At 44.0% G+C, this 21,495-nt stretch overlaps 1 protein-coding gene across 3 annotated transcripts in view; it reads right to left on the minus strand.

The window, feature by feature from the left end:
• Window positions 1-408: 408 nt before the first annotated feature.
• Window positions 409-21,495, minus strand: part of kita (KIT proto-oncogene, receptor tyrosine kinase a) — a 35,566-nt gene continuing 14,479 nt past the window's right edge. For all 3 annotated transcript variants that reach the window (XM_029750813.1, XM_029750815.1, XM_029750814.1), the window contains 16 exons: window positions 21,198-21,384; window positions 20,454-20,569; window positions 19,588-19,702; window positions 14,638-14,822; window positions 11,814-11,920; window positions 11,486-11,612; window positions 10,823-10,927; window positions 9,133-9,243; window positions 8,623-8,770; window positions 8,195-8,292; window positions 7,890-8,020; window positions 7,139-7,261; window positions 4,836-4,947; window positions 4,636-4,735; window positions 4,092-4,197; window positions 409-3,337 (listed from right to left, as the gene is read on the minus strand). In XM_029750813.1, coding sequence (XP_029606673.1) covers window positions 3,134-3,337; window positions 4,092-4,197; window positions 4,636-4,735; window positions 4,836-4,947; window positions 7,139-7,261; window positions 7,890-8,020; window positions 8,195-8,292; window positions 8,623-8,770; window positions 9,133-9,243; window positions 10,823-10,927; window positions 11,486-11,612; window positions 11,814-11,920; window positions 14,638-14,822; window positions 19,588-19,702; window positions 20,454-20,569; window positions 21,198-21,384 — 2,075 coding nt within the window. In that variant the 3' untranslated portion in view covers window positions 409-3,133. The remainder of the gene's footprint in view (window positions 3,338-4,091; window positions 4,198-4,635; window positions 4,736-4,835; window positions 4,948-7,138; window positions 7,262-7,889; window positions 8,021-8,194; window positions 8,293-8,622; window positions 8,771-9,132; window positions 9,244-10,822; window positions 10,928-11,485; window positions 11,613-11,813; window positions 11,921-14,637; window positions 14,823-19,587; window positions 19,703-20,453; window positions 20,570-21,197; window positions 21,385-21,495) is intronic.

Raw genomic sequence — 21,495 nt, forward strand, 5'->3', positions numbered from 1 at the left:
TGCTGGACAAACCACTGTCCTCGCGGTGTTCCTCTAAAGCCAGATGTCCCCTGCTGGACCCAAGCCAAAGACCCTGACCATTCTGGAGCAGGAAACATTATTTTAAAAACGGATACAGTCCACGGCTGTACACTAGAATGACTGTACACTAGCATGGGAAGGAGATCGTCAGTGACAGTACCCCGAGGCATCACCTGCTCATAGGCTCGACACAGATGGCTGACAATATGTCCCTCAGATCTATGAGGGACAATTCAATATGTGACATGTCAGTCTAAATAAAATGACTCCACCACATTATCAAACTGGATCAAAAAAAGAAGACAGCAATGCCACCCAAAACAACTAACCTGCACACATATAAAATAATGGCATGAAAAAAAAAAAATACAAATCTAATACAAATCACGATTAACAAAACAATTTTATGCGTTTATTTTATTTATATTACAGTAACACAAGAGACAGCAACCCATTGCAAATGTGCACAACAAACATTGGCTCTTGTAAAATAAATATACAACTAAATGCATTAAAATAAACTTTGTATAGGGAATATACAAGTGTTCTAAAAGTTCTAAAACAAGCATCATATTATATTAGCCGTCATGTTGTATCAGCCGTCATGTTGTATCAGCCGTCATGTTGTATCAGCCGTCATGTTGTATCAGCCGTCATGTTGTATCAGCCGTCATATTATATCAACCGTTATAGAGTAAAATTGTTAGGGATAATCAGACAATATTTTGATTGTGCTTTTTAACAGCGTGATGAATGGCAGATATAACCATGTAACTACTGTGTTATTACTGTGTAATTACCTATTTTTATGTTTCCTATTCTATGTGGCATACGGGAAAGAGCAGAGTATTGATGTAAGTTATTGCCCTACAGTTTTACTTGTCCTTTCTTGTAATTAGCAAAATTAGCCAATATTTGCCATTTCCATGAAAGTACAAGGCATTCCAATTTTGGGGTTGAAAACCAACTTGATTGGTAAGGCAAAGCTGTCCATAAGCGTTTAAAAAGAAATAAATGTTTTGGCTTGCTTGTTGAAGACAGAATGCAATGGTTAGTGCCAAGCCAAGGGGAAAATGACACTACACAAGGAATAATACATTCTACAGCAAAGCCCAAACAAAGACTATGTATAGGTACAGTACGTTTAAAGTAGTTACCCCATCTACAGAAAAACAAGCAGCTTATCTCCAAAGAAGAAGATGTACAGTAAATATTATGTGGGTGTACGTATCTGTGTATCTATTTCTGGTAAGACATTTTTCATATTAAAGCATATCAGAGTTGTGCATTAAATGTACCATATCAATAGAAAATAAAATAAACATTAAGACAGCATCCACATTACTTACATTGTATTCACACACATATTTACAAATATCCAGCTTTGGGAAGGACAGGGTTGAACAGGGTCAATTTCATACATTTAATTCAGTGGCACCTACAAATAGCCCACATGCAGACACACAGACGCACACAAACACACACACACACACACACACACACACACACACACACCCTTTCAGTCATTCAGACAGCATTTACCAGGTGCTCTTCACAACAATATCTCAGTGTGGGAAGAGGGAAGTCCTAGTGATGGGAGTCTGGAGTGATACAGAGCCCTGGTTGAGAGATGGTGGAAGTAGCACTTCCGTCAGAGGAAGCAGCTGGACACAAAGAGTAGAGGGATGGCTGAGAAATCAGCTACTGACTGCTGGGACAGGAGCACTGACGCTACTATCCACAGGACTGTTGGGAGCTATAAGACATGTCACCACCTGGTCTGACTAAACACTTCTAACATCTAACTTTCAAATTGGCTTTTTCTCAGAACAGTTAGCTTAGTGGTTGTTGGTCTGTACTGCAAGCTCCACATTGGCATTTGAAACAAGCGTCATTGGCTTTATCTCAAAACAGAACGCCTTCTTTGACAATCTGTATGAAGAGAAAAGATCAAATGGCTAATGCCTTGGATAGTGATCGCCTGTTTCCTTGTACAGTATGCTCCATCATAACCATGCACTGTTTCAGCCTTCCCCATCTCTGGAGACAGTTTTTTTTGTACTAAGTAAACACCCTGGTGATACAGCAGTACCTGTCTGATGACAATTGTAAACAAGGGTCACACATACGCTACAGGACAGAAGAGGTGCCGACACCAGAAATGTATTTACATATTTACAAGGAATCTCCAGCAGGCAACCTCCCAGGCGGAATCTAAGCTAATGCTGCCTCTCACATCATACACTTATTACTAGTCATAAGTCAATATGTACATATATACACAGGGACATCAACTAAAAGCTGAAGTCATAGTACCATACTTAAAACATCTCAATCTAATGAAGTGATAAGACTTAGCCTACTGAATATCATTTAAACCATTGGCCCTAGAAATGTCTGACAAAATGTCTCTCCATCACAGTCACCAAAACTGAACATGTGGAATAATACTGACATTCATTCTTAAAAGGTGGAAGGTGGAACAGACAAAAGGTGAAAGCTTCATTACATGATGTCTACATCTGGAATGATGTTCAAATTTAAGTGCCTTCACCTCAAATAATAATTGTACTCCAACCATTGAAAATGCTATATGATTTAGTTTGAGATAAAAACGTAATTTTAAAAAAAAACATAGTAATTCAGTTTAACATTAACAACAGAAATGTGAAGCAAACATAAACACTGTATGAAACATATTTAGAATCGGTGAAAGCAACATTGAGAAAGGTCCACAGAAAATAGCACTACTATGGAGCTATAAAATACAGTGTCCATTTCTAACAGCACAAACGTGATACGCAGTAGCTCAATGGCCTGGAGAGTAAAGACAGTGTGACTATATCCAAGCTTGTGAGAGACAGGGCCAGATACTACGGAGACAGTGGGTGACAGGTCTCGTCCATGCACTAAAGGCGCCAGGAGCAGAGGTTTCGAGGGGACCTAGTCCTTCTTCAAGCCTCTGTCTGAAGGGGGAAGCTAATAGCTAGACATACGGTTGGAAGGGGGCGGATAATAGCTAGACACCGTATATGGTTGGGATAGGTGTGGTGGGGTGTTTGGGCTGCACTAAACAGGCACTTTATGGGGCAGCCATCTTGGGGGCGTGGCCTTACACCCGATGGACCCTGAGCCTGGTGCCCATCTCCTCCAGGAAGACGTCATCGCTGGCGCTGGCCAATAGGGGCTGAGTGGAGGCGTTGCTGCTGCCCACCGAGTTGAGATGCAGGACGTTGGCGTTCTGTGTCCCTTGGTCCACACTGGTACCCTGGGGCCCCATTGTAACCGGAAACTTGGAGCTGAAATTCAGATAGATCTACACAGAGAAGAGAAACAGAGCGAAAGAGTGTTGGAGAGGTGTTTTCATTGCAGTTCTACGTACTGCGTAAGCAACGTGCAGCATGGTGAGGAAAGGAGATGACAGCGTAGCCCTCTGGTCTGAAGGTGTGAAGGGGAAGGCGTGAAAAGAGAAGACCTGCTCTGTGTTCAGAGCTCACTGGCATGTTTCAGAAGTGAGAGATGAGCCGAGTTCATGAGGAGAGGCCTGAGGGCGTCACTGTTAGTTTGACCTCACACCCCTGTCACTCGCACCAGAGAGGACATGACGCAGTGAAAGAGGTGATTATGGCACGGGTGATCGATCAATCATATTAATCTCCTCCTCTAGCTTTCGTGTCACGTTCAATGGGTACTGAGTGTGAGTTTGTGTGCGTGCATTAATGGAGGGGTGACACATTTCTGTGTGTCAACTGCTATACAGATGGAGGGCTGACTAGTCTGGTGGTATCCTTAACATGTGGTCTTTGGTGGTTGCGGTGGAGGATTACACAGTCATGTTCTGTATGCTACTAACACAAGAGGGCAGGTAATATTTTATTGAATTTGTATAGTAGTTCGCAACTATTAAATACAGCAAAATCTCAAGATGCTTCTACGTCTAGTCTGGTGACCTTTTGGCACTTCAAAAAAAATATATCTGAATATAGAAATTGAATTTATTGCTGGTGAATAGCTTAAATCCATAGTCTGTCAACATGTGTACACAAGCAGGTTAGATGAGAGTGACCTACGTGTTTGGTGGTGTCTGACAGCTGTTGTTCGATCCTCTCCACCACCTTGCTGAAGGAGGGTCTCTTAAAGGGGTCCGCTTCCCAGCACGACCTCATTATCTCATACCTGAAACCACAGCACACACACATGTTCAGGGGCGGCAGGTAGCCTAGTGGTTGGAGCGTTGGGCCGGTAACCGAAAGGTTGCTAGATCGAATCCCCGAGCTGACAAGGTACAAATCTGTCGTTCTGCCCTGAACAAGGCAGTTAACCCACTGTCCCAAGGCTGTCATTGTAAATAAGAATTTGTTCTTAAATGACTTGCCTAGTTAAATAAAATAATACAAATATTTGCACACACCTGTTCTTTCTCTAAGTGTAACATTTTTTAGTTTGAATAAGAACTTTTATGGTGAAGAAAAATTCATAAAATCTGCCATCTGCTCAAATCCCACATATTCACACCCATGCATAGTACACCCACGCATATACTGCTCCTACTCCCTGATTCTTTCTCAAGATACTTAGACACGCACACCACACACACACAACACACACACTCACATTTCACTCGGTGCAAACTCTGGTGCATCCATTCTGTATCCTTCCTTAATCATTTTGTAGAACTTTGAGTCCACAGGTATCCCAGGATATGGACTGCTTCCTATAGGCCAAATAGGAAATAAGATAATAAAAATCAATGAAAAAAAAAACACACACACACACTCACACACTCACACAGAGGATAATGTGTATGTAAGTACCGAGTGAGAAGATTTCCCAGAGCAAGATGCCATAGGACCACACGTCACTCTCAAATGTGTACACACACTCAAAGATGCTCTCCGGAGACATCCACTTGACTGGGAGACGAGCCTGCGTGGAACACAAACCATCACAACCAGTCAAATATGTCAGACGCACTCCATGTATTCAGAAAATTCGTCAAATCAAATCTATTGAAGTAGTCCATCATCTCCATCACTTCAGCTGTGGAGGCTTGAGGACCGGTGAGGGGAAATGGTTCATGCAGATTCTGCTGATCTGGAATTTCAAACCAATGTTCAGCACTGCTTGTTTTTGTGTTAGTATGAGAGGAGATGTATTTCCTAGGTTAAAACTCCCATAAGGTGCTGAATGTTTGAGACATTTGTATCTGGTGACCCCATACCAGTGACATTTCAAGTAATTCATAAACACAAAGCTGTCTCAGAGTGCACATTAAAATGTCACATTCACCAAATATACAGCGGAGACCAACATTGACATCCTTAATAAGATGAGCAAGAATGACTGTATAAAATATATTCAAATACTGAGCTATATTGTATGCACCATTTTGGGGGAAAATATACATGTTATACAATTAACAAGTCATATTTGAATTTTTCAATACCTCACCTTGCGAGGGTAACGTCACCGAGCCTTTTTCTAAAATGTTTCATGAGATTGGAGAACACAATGGGAGGGATCTTAAACCATTCCTCCATACAGAATCTTTCCCGATCCTTGATATCCTTCGTTAGCGCTTATGGACTGCCCTCTTCAATTCAGACCACAGTTTTTTATTGTGTTTCAAATCCGGCGATTGAGATGACCATTGCAAAAATATTGATTTTTGTGGCCAATTAACCATTTCTTTGTGGATTTTGATGTGTGCTTGGGGTTATTGTCTTGCTGGAAGATCCACTTGCAGCCAAGTTTCAGCCTCCTGGCAGAGGTAACGAGGTTTTGGCTAAAATGTTCATGATGCCATTGACCTTAAGCTAAGCCTTTTTTTTTAAAGGCTCAGTGATGTTACCTTCGGGAAGGTGAGGTATTCACACATACAATTCTCTGTAAGGTCCCTCAGTCGAGCAGTGCATTTGAAACACAGATTCAACCATAAAGACCAGAGAGGTTTTCCAATGCCTCGCAAAGAAGTGCACCTATTGGTAGATGGGTAAAGCAAACAGACATTGAATATCCCTTTGAGCACGGGATATTATTACTCTTTGGATGGTATATCAATATACGCAGTCACTATAAAGATACAGGTGTCCGCATCCTTCCTAACTCAGTTGCCGGAGAGGAAGGGAGTTTTTCAGGATAAAAAAATAAACGGAATGGCTAGTGGAGACCTCCATGAACACGGTTATGCCTAACATTTTTCGAAGCATTATACCAGAACCTTGGTACTGTTCGACGTCTAAATTTGAACATTAGTCATGAAGATTAGGCTATTTTCAGGCAAAATTCTAAAGAAAAACCTGGTTCAGTCTGCTTTCCACCAGAAACAGATGAATACACCTTTCAGCAGGAGAATAACCTAAAACACAAGGCCAAATCTACACTGTAGCTGCTTACCAAGAAGACAGTGAATGTTCCTGAGTGGCAGATTTACAGTTATGACTTAAATTTGCTTGAAAATTCAATGGCAAGACTTGAAAATGAATGTCTAGCAATGATTAACCACCAATTTGACAGAGCTTGAAGAATTTAGAAGATAATAATGAGCAAATATTGTACAATCCAGGTGCGCAAAGCTCTTAGAGACATACCCAGAAAGACTAAGGTGATTCTAACATGTATTGCAGGGTTTTCCAAACTTGGTGCTGGGACCCCCACCCCCTGGGTGCACATTTTGGTTTTTGCCCTAGCACTACACAGCTGATTAAAATAACCAATCATCAAATGTTGATTATTTGAATCAGCTGTGTAGTGCTAGGGCAAAAACCAAAATGTGCACCCAGTGCCCCAGGAACGGATTTGGGAAACCATGACATATTGACAGTGGTGTGAATACTTATGTAAATGAGATATTTATGTATTTCATTTGCTAACATTTCTAAAAACATGTTTTTACTTTGTCATTATGGGGTATGTGTGTAGATGGGTGATATTTGTATTTTTATGTAACACAACAAAATGTGGAATATTTTCTGAAGGCACCGTAGTTGACAAACACACTTTATATCAATACAGTGCCTGTGCTTGACTTTTCCATTGACGGTTATCACTGTAAAATGTCCAAGGAAGTATCTATAACTCATATTGAGATCTACAGCGAGTGATGGGGCAGACTTACATTGCCTTTGACTACATAATTGGAGTCAGTGGTGATGTCACGAGCAAGGCCGAAGTCACAGATCTTTGCCACTCGTCCCTGGGTCAGGAGAATGTTCCTGGCTGCCAGGTCTCTGTGGATGCACTGAACACACACACACACACACACACACACACACACACACACACACACACACAATGAAACATAATGTAATAAGATAGCATAAGGTAACATAACATACTGTAGAACACTCAATACTACTAATACATTGTGACAGAGAATTTCCTTTCCCAAATACTAATACAGGGCCTGGCTGTAGTCTGGTGTCTGCTTGCCTTAATGCCTTATACATTTTTCAGCAGCATGCTCAAACATGCATCCTGGACCTGTTGACCAGCCATGGAAATGTGATCCTGGTATTGTTTGGAAAGAAAGAGGATGGAACTAATGTGTGTGTGTGTGTGTGTGTGTGTGTGTGTGTGTGTGTGTGTGTGTGTGTGTGTGTGTGTGTGTGTGTGTGTGTGTGTGTGTGTAGCTTAGTGTGTGTCTAAATGTAATCTCATACAATGAAGCAATAATACCAGTAGAAAGGGTGCTTTCCAGAGAATGGTTGGACATGGACATGAACATGATCTACCATCATGGATTTAACTAGCTGGACTGAATTGCAGAGTACAAAATAGACCTGTTGTTCTAGATAGCTAGCTGGTGGTGAGGGATTTCAGGAGCTTATTAGGACAGGAGATCTTCGGTGAGGACATGATGGGCTTACATTTTTGGAAGCCAGGAAGTCCATGCCTTTGGCCACTTGATAGGAGAAGCTGAGCAGATCCTCTGTGTCCAGAGAGAGACCGTCCTCATGGAGCATCTCACTCACAACATCTGGCTCACTACTGGAACCACCTGAGAGAAAGAGAGAGATGGAGCAAAATAATTAGAGAGGTATATAGCGAGAACAGCATTGTGTAGAAAGGTAGCTTCATTGTTTATAGAGGGAGATACATTGCAGGTTGTATAAATTCGCTCTGAAATTATAAATGTGACAATTATCAATGAATATCAGAGTGGATGTCTTGCCTGCTTTGCGCATCGAGCGCCTCTTCTCTGAGGAGAAGCCATTTGGCAGGACGCCAGTGACAGAAGGCCTCATATCCACGTAGCCATTCCTGCTGTCTCTGTGAGGAGGAAAGGAGCAGTCTGATCTCAGTTCAGCTGCCATGCCAATACTACATATTACTCCTACACACTGGGTAGGAAATCCTCCCTTACATAAATTATGAATCTCCAGATACATTTACTGTAAGTATGTTTTCTCAATAACAACAAAGAGTGCTTCTTGCTTAGTTCAATTGGGGAATTTTCAACAACGGCAGTGGTATTTACTTCCGTGAGCAGGTGAGATGACATAAGCAACAGCACATACATACCTTACATACTGTGCTGTGATAATTATACACCACTCAGCTACCACCCTCTATTTGTAATTGTAAAGTGTCTGCACTGACCCAGCTGTAGCTGTTCCCCTCTGCAGCATGACATTCCTGTAGTAGCAGTCGTCTCCTAGCTTGGAGCAAAAGAACGTCTCTCTTTTCCTTCTCAGAAAGTTCAGGAGGTCACCAAAGCAGCAGTACTCTGTGATCACCAGGGTTGGGCCTGAAGACAAGGAGCACAAATGCCATGTCACATGAGAGTAGAAATACAACACAAAGAAGCAACACACAAAAGACAAAGAAAGATAAATACTCTGACATATAGACACACCAATACAATCACAGCAAGTTTCAGGATCCCCACTCCTACATCATAAAGCATGATCCAATGCTCAACAAGCCATACAATCATTGGTGATAAAAGGGGGAGTGTTCGGGTTATTACTGTTTCTCAAAAACCTCTGTCAAACCAGTTACCCACACCATTCAGATTGATGATACCATAGAATTAACCCTAATTCTAGTCTTGAATAAACTCTTCTTCTTCTATGGCTGGTACAGTCCTCCAGACCGTCTGCCCCTTACCTCCAACAGTACAGGCTCCAAGCAGGTTGACGATGTTCATGTGGTTTCCAAGGTAACTGAGAACTTTCAGCTCTGACATCAGCGCCTCCTTCTCAGTGGCATGGGCACTGGCTGTGGAAAAACCAGCAGAACGTGATCATTTTAAAGTGCTTCAAAGTCATCATCAAAGAAAACATCAAAGGAAATCTGCTTGTGCTAGTTTCACCTCGTGCTAGCACAAACACCTCTGGCCGCTGTTGGTGTCACAAGCATGCATACATCAATGCAAACACGCACACACACTCAATAGCTACTGAAATAGATTTAGTCAAATATCTGTTGAGGGTGTTCACCACTCATAATTAGGGCCAGGGGTTTTCTCTGACTGTGTGACTTGACCAGGTCTGATTAGTCAGACACCATAAAATAAACAGATTTGTCACCAAAATGTGTCTCTTTTTATTGCTATTAAACTTGTCTGAGGCTGCGCGACCGAAGGTAACCCACCCCATACCGCCACCCTGGGAGACTCTTCCCCAGAGCGAAAGAACCGAATCACGTTGTGCGAATGTGTTCACTTTACTCACCCTCTTCTGAACCCTTCTTATCAAGTCATTTGATCGACATGATGATGTAGCCTACGTCTCTATTTCTGAACAGCTGATATAAAAACTAGCTGCGATTTGAATGAACATTCCACAAATATATATACACTGAGTGGACAAAACAATAAGGACACCTGCTCTTTCCATGACACACACTGACCAGGTGAATCCAGGTGAAAGCTATGATCCCTTATTGATGTCACTTGTTAAATCCACTTCAATCAGTGTAGACGAAGGAGAGGAGACCGGTTAAAGAAGGATTTATTTTTAAAATGTTATCCCCTTTTTCATGGTATCCAATTGGTAGTTACAGTCTTGTCTCATCGCTGCAACTCCCATATGGACTCAGGCGAGGCGAAGGTCAAGAGCCATGCGTCCTCTGAAACACAACCCAACCAAGCCACACTGCTTCTTAACACAACACCCACTTAACTCGGAAGCCAGCCACACCAATGTGTCGGAAGAAACACTGTCAGTGTGCACTGCGCCCAGCCTGCCACAGGAGTCGCTAGTGCGCGATGAGACAAGGATATCCCTGCCGGCCAAACCCTCCCCTAACCCGGACAACGCTGGGCCAATTGTGCGCCGCCCCATGGGTCTCCCGGTCACGGACAGCTGCGACAGAGCCTGGACTCGAACCCAGAATCTCTAGTGGCACAGCTAGCACTGCGATGCCTTAGACCACTGCGCCACTCGGGAGGCCAAAGAAGGATTTTTGTACACTCAGTGCATTTTGTAGGCTAATTTAGGATGTAGGTTACAACTTTCAGTAGCACAAGCAGGACCCAGTCTACACATTGCATTGGGGCAAAAACAATCAGAGTTTTAACCACAACTAACATAGAACCGTTAAAAACGGACTGCCTCTGCCTCCTGTTTAGCCAATCAATGTTTGCAATGATGATGAAAAACCAACATTAAATCACTATTTAGACTGCCTGTCTGTGTCCTGTCTTTGATATGTGGCTGCAGCGGAGGGGGAGAGAAACCCGCTCATAAGCAGAAGCTTCGGTTGTTTAACTATCCGGAAGAAGATTCCAGAGAATTCGTCAACGCAGCCACTCTGAAATGTTTTATTATCACTTGTGTCATCACTTCGGTCTTACGTTTGAGCATTTTGACCGCCACTGTCATCACTGTATCAGCTTTGGACATTCCATAAGCAGTAGCCTCCACCACCTTCCCGAAGGCTCCGGAGCCCAGAGTTTTCCCTGCAGACAGACATGGAACACAGACAGACTAATGTTATTCCATCGTGTTCCCCTCCCACATCCTAGCTCTGCTTCCTGCACCAACGATCACCAGGTTTACCCTGCAAGGGCGGGGCAAGCAGAAACCAGGACACGCAGAATCCTGTTTGGGATGGTTTCAAAATTTAAAAAAACAACAGAACATTTGCTTAAAGGGAGGGGCTGAGGTTGTTTATAAAAAAAACAGCTACATGAAATACATCATGCAGTTAGTGTGTGCTCACAGCTATTGTAAAACTGTAACCAATTGGTTTGCAAATAGGGTGTGCATCCATCATTATGAGACCGCAAAGATACATTGGCTGGCTCCAAATACCAAAACAGAATTTCAACAGCTGCTGCTATGGCTTGATACTACACATCTTAAATAGACCTGGGTAATACTAAAAACAAACTAAACATCATACAGTCCTGTATTAGAGATGATGGATATACTGTAAAAGATGTCTGGGGTAACCTCCCTGTTTGGTGATGATTAACTGTGCTATTCCTGAGTGTGATGAAAGCCAAGGAACTCACCGAAACGCAGTTTGTCCCGGGGGAACTCCCACTGGTGGTCGTATGGGAGCTGGGTAGGGTCAATATACACATAGTTGTTTCCGTGGATACCTTCAATGACTTTCCACTGGATCTGGTATTTCGGTTTCTGTGAGGCAAGCAGGGAGTTTATATTAGGAGAAGCACAGAGGATGCCATAAAACTCACATCAATCATGGTACTCCAGCAAAGTTTATGGTGAGCTACTGTGCCTTATCGTTGGCTGTGAGTTACTGTGTGTAATTTTTATACTCAGGTGTGTAACCAGCAGTAGAAGTGGGTGTGACATGCATGAGAAGAGGTGAGTTACCTGCAGGTACTTGTAGAAGAGCACTATGAGGATGACACAGAGGAGGGCCGCTGCTGACACGAAGCCAATCAGCAGAGGGGTGAAGAGCTCATGGGGCACTGTTCTCTCTGTAGGGTCAAACACACCACACAGAGAGATATAGAGATATCAGTGAAGGACGTTAGAGAGAGAATACTATGAGTGAATGACAGAAACACAGGAAGAGATCAGATGTAATGTTTGGCTTTATATTAGGCTTCTTATGTGGAGAGTGCTATGTGGTAATCACTCTAAAGTAATCCTATTATTTGAGTAAAACTTTATTTTCTGTATTTTGTTCATGTCTTTGTATATTATTACCTACATAATTCCTGTTACAGTTACAGTGCCTTCGGAAAGTATTCAGACCCCTTGACCTTTTCCACGTTTTGTTATGTTACAGCCTTATTCTAAAATGGATTAAATAAATACAAATCTTCATAACGACAAAGTGAAAACAGGTTTTTCGAAATGTTAGCTCATTTAAAAAAAATAAAAAACAGAAATAGCTTATTTACATAAGGATTCAGACCCTTTGCTATGAAACTTGAAATTGAGCTCTGTTTATACAACTTGATTGGAGTTTAAATTGACTGGACACATCTGTCTATTTAAGGTCCACATTTGACAGTGCATGTCATAGCAAAACCAAGCCATGAGGTCGAATTAATTATCTGTAGAGCTCTGAGACAGGATTGTGTCGAGGCACAGATCTGGGGAAGGGTACCGAAAAATGTCTGCAGCATTGAAGGTCACCAAGAACACAATGGCCTCTGTCATTCTTAAATGGAGGAAGTCTGGAACCACCAAGACTCTTCCTAGAGCTAATGTTTGTCTCTAGGAAGAGCAATCGGGGGAGAAGAGAGGTGACCAAGAACCCGATGGTCACTCTGACAGAGCTCTACAGTTCCTCTGTGGAGATGGGAGAACCTTTCAGAAGGACAACCATCTCTGCAGCACTCCACCAATCAGGCCTTCATGGTAGAGTGGCCAGACGGAAGCCACTCCTCAGTAGAAAGCACATGACAGCCCACTTGGAGTTTGCCAAAAGGCACCTAAAGAGTCTCAGACCATGAGAAACAAGATTCTCTGGTCTGATGAAACCAAGATGGAACTTTTTGGCCTGAATGCCAAGTGTCACGTCTGGAGGAAACGTCTGGCATTATCCCTACAGTAAAGCATGGTGGAGATAGCATCATGTTGTGGGGATGTTTTTCAGCAGCAGGGACTGGGAGACTAGTCAGGATCAAGATACATTTGAATGGAGCAAAGTACAGAGAGACCCTAAGCACACAGCCAAGACAACGCAGGAGTGGCTTCGGGACATGTCTCTGAATGTCCTTGAGTGTCCCAGCCAGAGCCCGGACTTGAACCAGATCAAACAACTCTGGAGAGACCTGAAAATAGCTGTGCAGCGACGCTCCCCATCCAACCTGACAAAGCTTGAGAGGATCTGCAGAGAAGAATGAGAGAAACTCCCCAGATACAGGTGTGCCAAGCTTGTAGCGTCAAACCAAAGAAGAGGCTGTAATCGCTGCCAAAGGTGTTTCAACAAAGTACTGAGTAAAGGGTCTGAATACTTATTTAAATGTGATATCAGTTTTCTATTTTTAATAAATTAGCAAAAATGTAAAAAATAGTTTTTGCTTTGTCATTATTGGGTATTGTGTGTAGATTGAGGATGGAAAAAAACGATTTAATCAATTTTAGAATAAGGCTGTAACCAAACAAAATGTGGAAAAAGTCAAGGGGTCTGAATACTTTCCGAAGGCACTGCACAGTATGTAGCATGCTGTGGTGTTGTGCAGCATGACGCAGTACTGCTGCTGTTGTTGTGTAAAACTGCTGTATAATAAGTCGTCTGTTCCTTTGTGTACTGTAGAGGTTTGTGGTGTTATTGTTTTCCTAGCTCTGTACACTAGGTGTAATAAGCTCTTTAGCCATAAGAGGATTTCTCTCCATTTCAAATCATCTCAGAATGCAGAGTCTGCAGGAACTAATCTTCTGTAAACCTGTCAGTGGCTTTTAAAGCTCTCCCTCCATCCCTTTATTCTTTCCCTACAGCTTCCTGCCTCCTTGGCTGGCCACGTCCAAAATTCCCACAGCGTTTAAACATTCAGGGTGGCAAGGACTCCAACTGTTGTCCAGACCTCCCTGCAAGTCTCCGCGTGTCTGCCCTGCTCCAATGAGCACTTAAGGCCTGGGCACAAGCTCCCACAAGCCTGTCCTGCCTGGCTACACACTCCTCGTCCATAATGCCACCCACATGCCCGATGTCTCCAGGCAGCTTCCCCTCCTCCTCTACACCATCGCAATCTCATTCTCCATACCCACGCTGAGACAACTCTCTTCTCACTCTGGTTTCAACTGCCGTCATACTAGACTAGCGCATCAGACAGTATATAAACAGGATGTTCTAGAAAGTTGGATCCACGCAGCGACATGAAACAGAGTCAATGACGACTGGGGAAGAAACAAAAGGGAGTGACATATAAAGGGCAGGTAATCAAAGAGGTGATGGAGTCCAGGTGAGTGTCATTATGCGAGCAACGCCGGTGACAGGTGTGCGCCATAACGAGCAGCCTGGTGACCTAGAGGTCGGAGAGGAGGCACACGTGACAGTGACCTGAATGTAACACAGCCTAGACTTTAGTTAGTACTGCATTACTGACATTAATTCCGTTTTTTTCGTATTGAGTGTTATCTATTAAATAAATTAAATTAAATCTACAAGCTCCCCCTAAACAACTCCCCACTCATTTGTATATTGCTATGTGTGTGTGTGTGCGCGCGCGCCACAACTCACCGCTGATAGAGAACAGTGTGTAGGCCTGCACTCCCTCCACGGTGGCCACACACTCCAACGTGTGGAATCTTCCCGTGGTGATGTTCAGCCTGCTCTCCACCTCCGTCTTCCCAAAGGAGGGACTCAACAATGTCACCGTGACAATGTCCTGCTCCTCCTGAGTGGCGTTCATCTGGTGGGAGCACCTGAGGGACGGGACAAACTGTCAACCAAACTAATGTGGCTGCACTTGGATGTCGTTTTTAGTAGATTTAATGCAATGCTGCTTGTTTCATGTGGCTCTATCAACACAGCAGTTGTAAATGTAACACGGATGAATGTGCTGTTATGAGTAAACAAACAGGAGACTAAGGAATTGTTGACTATTATAAAACTAGTGTGCCCTAAAAAAACAACAGCCAAGTGCAGAGAGTCGTTGGACAGAACTGGGGCATGACGCATACAAGCATACATTGGTCTTAAATGTCTAAATAAAACCTCACTGTGCCAGGCTAAATCAATCCATCCCCGTGCAATGCCAGTGTTCCACACCAAACTAAAGGATATAATGTATGTTCCTCCATGTCAGCATCTACTAAAACAATACCTTAGAGGTACAGGAAGTGAAAACAATCTCAATAAAACAAATATATGGGGGGGGGGGTACATTCCGTACCATCACCTTGTGCCTTATGTAAACAAACATTTCAAAGGTAACTGTACGCATGTTTGTTTGAGTTGGACAGCTCTCTAAGTCGATTTGATCATAATTGAAAGCGATAGGATAATGACCAGCCAATCGCCTCTGACTCATTGCCAGAGTTTCCTTGGATTGGTGTTGCCATGCTTATCATTATAAATAGAGTGAAGTTATGAATATTACTACTGTTTCCTGAAGGAGGGAATGAGGTATAACATACTATGGGGAGTCAATGACCCATCCTATTCACCTGCAGCAAACTGAAAGCACGCCCAATGGGCCAATAGATGCCGAGCCAGACTCGGAAGCTCCACCTTCCTGGCTATAATACCGGGGCACACATCCATTTCCTCAATTCAATACAGCTCTTCAGCGAACCCAAACCCCCTGACAGCACAGGCCAAAATATGTTATACCTCGTTCCCGCCTTCAGGGAACAGTAGTTACATTCATAACTGTTCGTTCCTTTCAGTTGGTCACTCGGTATAACATACTATGGGGACATACAACCAAACTAGAAGGCCCACAGCAGCCCAAGGATACACAGGTTCCACTGGACCAAAAATGGGGTAACCAAAGCCACCTTTTTCCCTAAAACTTACCCGAGAAGCCTGAACTGTCAGAGCCCCATATAGGGAATGAGAACTTGCTGCAACATGGCTATGTGCACTGACCCACTGCCACTGCAACCCAAATCCATAGACCCCATGGTTCCAAGAACAATACTTACATTACGAGCCTGAAATGTCAGAACTCGTACCTGTGATCGCAAGTCCAAAATGAGAAAACCTGTTGTGACTTTGCTAAGCGCTCACACACACGCTGCATAACATTGACCAGAGTTGATGAACTACGACAGCCCACAGGAAAGCACACAGGAAAGGTCAACACTCGTACAAGGAACCATTGTCCAAAACAACAGGGCAAATGCTGTAACTTGATAATGTGCATTCGCGGGCCAACTCATCGGCAAACCTCGGCAGCCCAAGGCTCAACCCCATTGGGAGCTGAATTAGTGAAACAGACAAAAAAGCTGTTCACAACACGGACATCCTTGTTCAAATCTATATACGTGTGTAAAGCGTGCACCGGACACAGGCCATGCTACAAAGCAAACAGAGAAGGTGAGAAAGGGAAGAACTGTAAGACATAGGCATAACCTAGGGAGCAACTGCATTAGGATGTAAACTCACTTTGGAGTCAACAGGCGCAAATTCCAAATAGGAAAGGTGTACTGATAGCGTATGGAGATCCCCCAACGGGCTTGGCTGACACCAAGGCCATAAATAGCAGGGCAGTCTTGTAGGAAAGGACTTTCAGGTCCACAGACTCTAATGGTTCAAACAGAGGCTCACACAGGTCATCCAGGACCAACACCAGGTCAGTGCCATAGGCTTTGACCCTGCTCCGAGCGCGCACACACCTTCCAGGAACCGCACCACCAGAGGATGAGACCCTGGGGCAGAGCCGTTCATCCCTACATGACATGCCGAAATGGCTGCCATATAAATGTTCAATGTGGAAAAAGAAGGGCCCTGCTCAGAAAGTTCTTGCAATAACATCAAAATGTCCACCAAAGAGCTCTGAAAAGGAGAAACTCCCTCAATCTGACACCAACCCTGTAATGCACGTCACTTAGAGATAGAACTCTCTCTCTATAACTCTCACGGGCCGACTGTAATCACGTTTGGGGGTAAGCCCCTAGCCATCAAATTCAACCGTTCAGTCATGGGTGCCAAATCCTCCCGTGCGCCTGGGACAATAGATCCCAATGACATGGAACCCCCCACATGTCCCCGCCCAACAGGCGAATGATCTCCCTCTGCACCGTGGTCTGAATCAGGTCCCCTAGAGGAACGTATAGAGCAGAGGCCGAGGCCACTGATACGCCAACGCATCCATTCCCAATGGAGCGTCCAGATCCCTCATTGAGAAGAACAGACGACAATGCGCGTTTACTCGCGATGGGTAAGATCTACATCGGCCTTGCAGAACCGGTCCCAAATCCGTTCCACCACCGAGGGGTGCAGTCCCCACTTCGTACCTTCCCTTAAAAGTAGATCTGCACTCAAATTGAGAAAACTGGGAATATATGTTGCCCTGTCCGACAGGGCATGCGCACTGCTCCATACAAGCAGATAATGGGCCAGGTTAGGAGATTGAGAGACAGTGTCTGTCCCTGCCTGTTGATGTACGCCACCACCATCCTGTTGTTGGACCTTACCAACACATGCTGGCCCTCCAACACCAGAAGGAAATGCCTCAGCGCTAGCAAAACAGTCAGTAGCTCTAGGTAGTTGATATGCTGCGGCCTTTGCCCTGTTGACCAAATCCGAGTAGCTGAAAGCGACCCTTCTTTGTTGGGACAAAAACACGATTCAGAATTGATTCCATTCGGAGATCCAGAAACTGAATGCGCCGAGCCGGAGTCAAGCAACTTTCTGGAGATTCACTATGAACCCCAAAGACTGAATATGCAACTTTCAGATCTATGGACGTGAATCAATCGCTGGGATGTACCGACTGCAATAGCCAGCAGAGTGTGAGCATTTTGAACTTTGATGTGCTTGTTTAAAACATGTAAATCCAGGATTAGGATGCAATATTCCAATTTTCTAGGGAACTAAGAAAAGTACCGGCTGCACTAACCGCTCTGTACTTCTGACATGGGAACCACCCGAATAGCCTGCTTTTGAAGGAGAGAGGAAATCTCCTCTCTCAAGACAGGCGCTAGGACCTTGAGGACCAATGACGTAATGACGCCACGAAAAGGAGGAGGATGCACAGTGAACTGCAGACCGTAGCCCCTCACCACTGTCCTCATCAACCATGGTGAAACTGCGCCTGCCCGCCACTTGATAGAACACGCTGCCAGTCTCCCATACATTATATCCTGAAGGGGCAGAATGCCACCCTGAGGACTGGGATAAAAATAAAAAAAATCCAACACTTTTGACAACCGTGTGTCCGAATGTGGGGAAGGAACTAGGCGTTCTGATACCCGGCCCACACCGGGCTCAGGGACCTCTGAGCTAGGAATAGACCACTTGTTAGCCTCTGGAGCTAAGTAACTCGACACTCATCGGCAGAATCTTAAACAGGGGTAAGCAACGATTCACTGCTGCAGGGACAGGAGGTAAACACCTTCCCCCAAACCTGGAGGAATTCCACTGAGGGGGAGAAAAACACCAAAGGTGCATTCACCACCAATGGTTCACTCTCCCCGCCGAATCCAAAGCCGGGGCTTCTGGCTGCCCCGGACTGAGGTCATGCAACTCATACTCTGAAAAGCCTCCAGAGTCAATCAGGGATAGTCCGGAATCCGGACTCTGAACACTGCCAGAGAAACCGGAATGAGCCTAACTCGGCTGAGATCACCCCTATCAACGCCGACCACCAACCTTTCTCACAAAGTCAGCGTGACTCCCAAAGGAAGTTGAACCCAGCTGGAGACAATAGTCACACGAACTGGTCCGAACTAAGGCCTGCTGAGCGTGTTTCCACCGCAGGCAAAAGGACAGCACTCGTGAGTATCTTTCATTTTCATTGTGAAACCACATGCCCCGGTCAGATTTTCAAACTCAGCTGCTTAGCCTTTTTGAACTTACTCTTACCACTGGCCATCTTACTCAAGCAAGGAAGAACTGTCAGAGTAGAAAATAGTGGGTTTTCAGCTAACACACATCCTACACAAACAAGGAAGCATTAGCTACACAAGCAGAGCAGAAAGTAGTTAGCTTTCAGGAAATCCAAAAATTGAAACATTTTGGAATTGGATGCAAGCCCTGGGATTATAGCCAGGAAGGCGGGGGTTCCGAGAGCAGTCTCGGGATCCATTGGCCCGTTGGGCGTGATTTCAGTTTGCTTTAGTTGAATAGGATTGGTTGTTGACTCCCCATAGTATGTTATACTGACCGACTGACTGAAAGGGAACTTCCTAGAACATACTGTTCAATCCCCAAATCATAACACAGTCCTCTTGTGCCAAGCCAACAAACCAATCACAAATCATCTCTGCCCAATCCTTAATCACATAAGGGTAATCTCCCTTCAGTCCGCCAGCAAGTCATGCTTGTCCAATCCCACATCTGCTTCTACTGTTGGAAGGTCAAGGTAATTAGACCATGTTGAAACCCTCTTACTGAGGGTTGAAACAAATATCTTCTCAAAGTAACATTAAGTAATTACAGTTACATTTCAACATTCCCTTGATCTATCAACGCAGTCCAATCATAGCATGCCATTGTGAGTATGTGTGTGTGTGTTCTCACCTCATATAGGGCTGTTCACAGTAGTACCATGTGATCTGTGGGGCGGGGTATCCCTTAGCTACACATCGCACCTGTCCGTCCACCGGGCCCTCGTGAGATACAATCTCTGGTTTACCTGACAGGAGCACAGAGATGTTAGTGACGATGCCAGGTGGGGATTCACATTCACACATACTTACACTGACACCGCAACACGTACACGTACACGTACACACACACACACACACACACACACACACACACACACACACACACACACACACACACACACACACACGCTGCTACTGTCTTGTCTATTATCTATCTTGTTGCCTAGTCACTTTACCCCTACCTATTTCCTCATGCCCCTGCACATCGACTTGGTACTGGTACCCCATGTATATAACCAAGCTACCATTGCTCATTGTGTATTTAATCCTTGTGTTAATAATTTTTTTTCTATTATTATTGTAATTTTTTTTAAATTATTGTATTCTGCATTGTTGGGAATGGGCCATAAGTAAGCATTTCACTGTTAGTGTACACCTGTTGTTAGCGAAGCATGTGACAATAAAAAATTGATTAGAAGTAAATTGGCAAAATAATATCTTCAACTATTTTCCCTAGTTATGGGCCTGTACATGAATGAACTGTAATGCTCTGATTGACTGTTTTGATGGTTGGGGGGGAGGGGAATAAGTGGTTGGGCTTTAACATGGTGAATGGTCTGTGAAAATCTAGTCATAAATGTCACATTCTGTTAATGATTAATTACATCATATTGATAGTATGTAGAAATGAAGTCTCTAACTGCCCATTTCCTTACATAATGTATGTGTGGCTCCAGGGCACAGAAAACATTTACAGAATATAATGTTACGACTTACTGATTACGTAGACCGAAAATGACTGATTGACTGTTGCGTCACCATTGGAGGCATAAAAGGTGTAGACTCCACTCTCTGACATTTTCAAACGCACCAGCCTCAGCACAATGTTGTACCTGGTGATTGAATCAACAACAACATTTAAAAAAACAACTGACATTATAGAAGCTGATTTTTTTAAAATAAGCCACCAGTGCTCTGCCCAGGTCAGAAACTGCCCCATGGTTATTTACCACCAGAAAGACAGTTCTTTTCCCACAGTTTAACTGCACAATACTTCCTCTGACTAAAAGCCCTGAGGCACTAATTCATTTCTAGTGTGTGTGTGTGTGTGTGTGTGTGTGTGTGTGTGTGTGTGTGTGTGTGTGTGTGTGTGTGTGTGTGTTTAACTATACTTGTGGGGAACAGAAGTCCCTACAAGAATAGTAAACAAACAACAATTTTACCAACTGGGGACATTTTGGTCAAATGCTATTTCTAGGGATTAGAATTAGGTTTAGGGTTAGGAGGTAGGGTTAGGAGGTAGTGTTATGTTTAGGGTTAAGGTTACGTTTTGGTGTTAAGGTTAGGGTTAAGGTTAGGGTAAGTGACAGGGGTTAAGGAAAATAGGATTTTGAGTGGGACTGAATTGTATATCCCCACAAGGTTAGCTGCACAAGACTGTGTGTGTGTGTGTGTGTGTGTGTGTGTGTGTGTGTGTGTGTGTGTGTGCGTGCGTGCGTGCGTGCGTGCGTGCGTGTGTACCTGTATTGGTGGTTCTGTGTGGTGATGACATGGTCAGAGGTGTTCCTGAGCTGCTGGCCTGAGAAGCTCCAGGTGAAGGTATGTGGTTTGGGGTAGGCTTCCATGTCCACATGCAGGGACAGACTCTCACCAGCACGAACACGCACTGTACCGTTGTCTGACGGACTCAGATTAATGAATCCTCTATCTGGAAGACAAACAACCCACCCGTCAGAGACAATGACATCACAATGCCCTTGATGTATTCTAAACAAAACCACTTCATTTCCACTTAGGTTTTCAAATTAGTGTCGCGATA

Source organism: Salmo trutta, chromosome 4 (assembly GCF_901001165.1).
Source record: "Salmo trutta chromosome 4, fSalTru1.1, whole genome shotgun sequence".
Taxonomy (NCBI): domain Eukaryota; kingdom Metazoa; phylum Chordata; class Actinopteri; order Salmoniformes; family Salmonidae; genus Salmo; species Salmo trutta.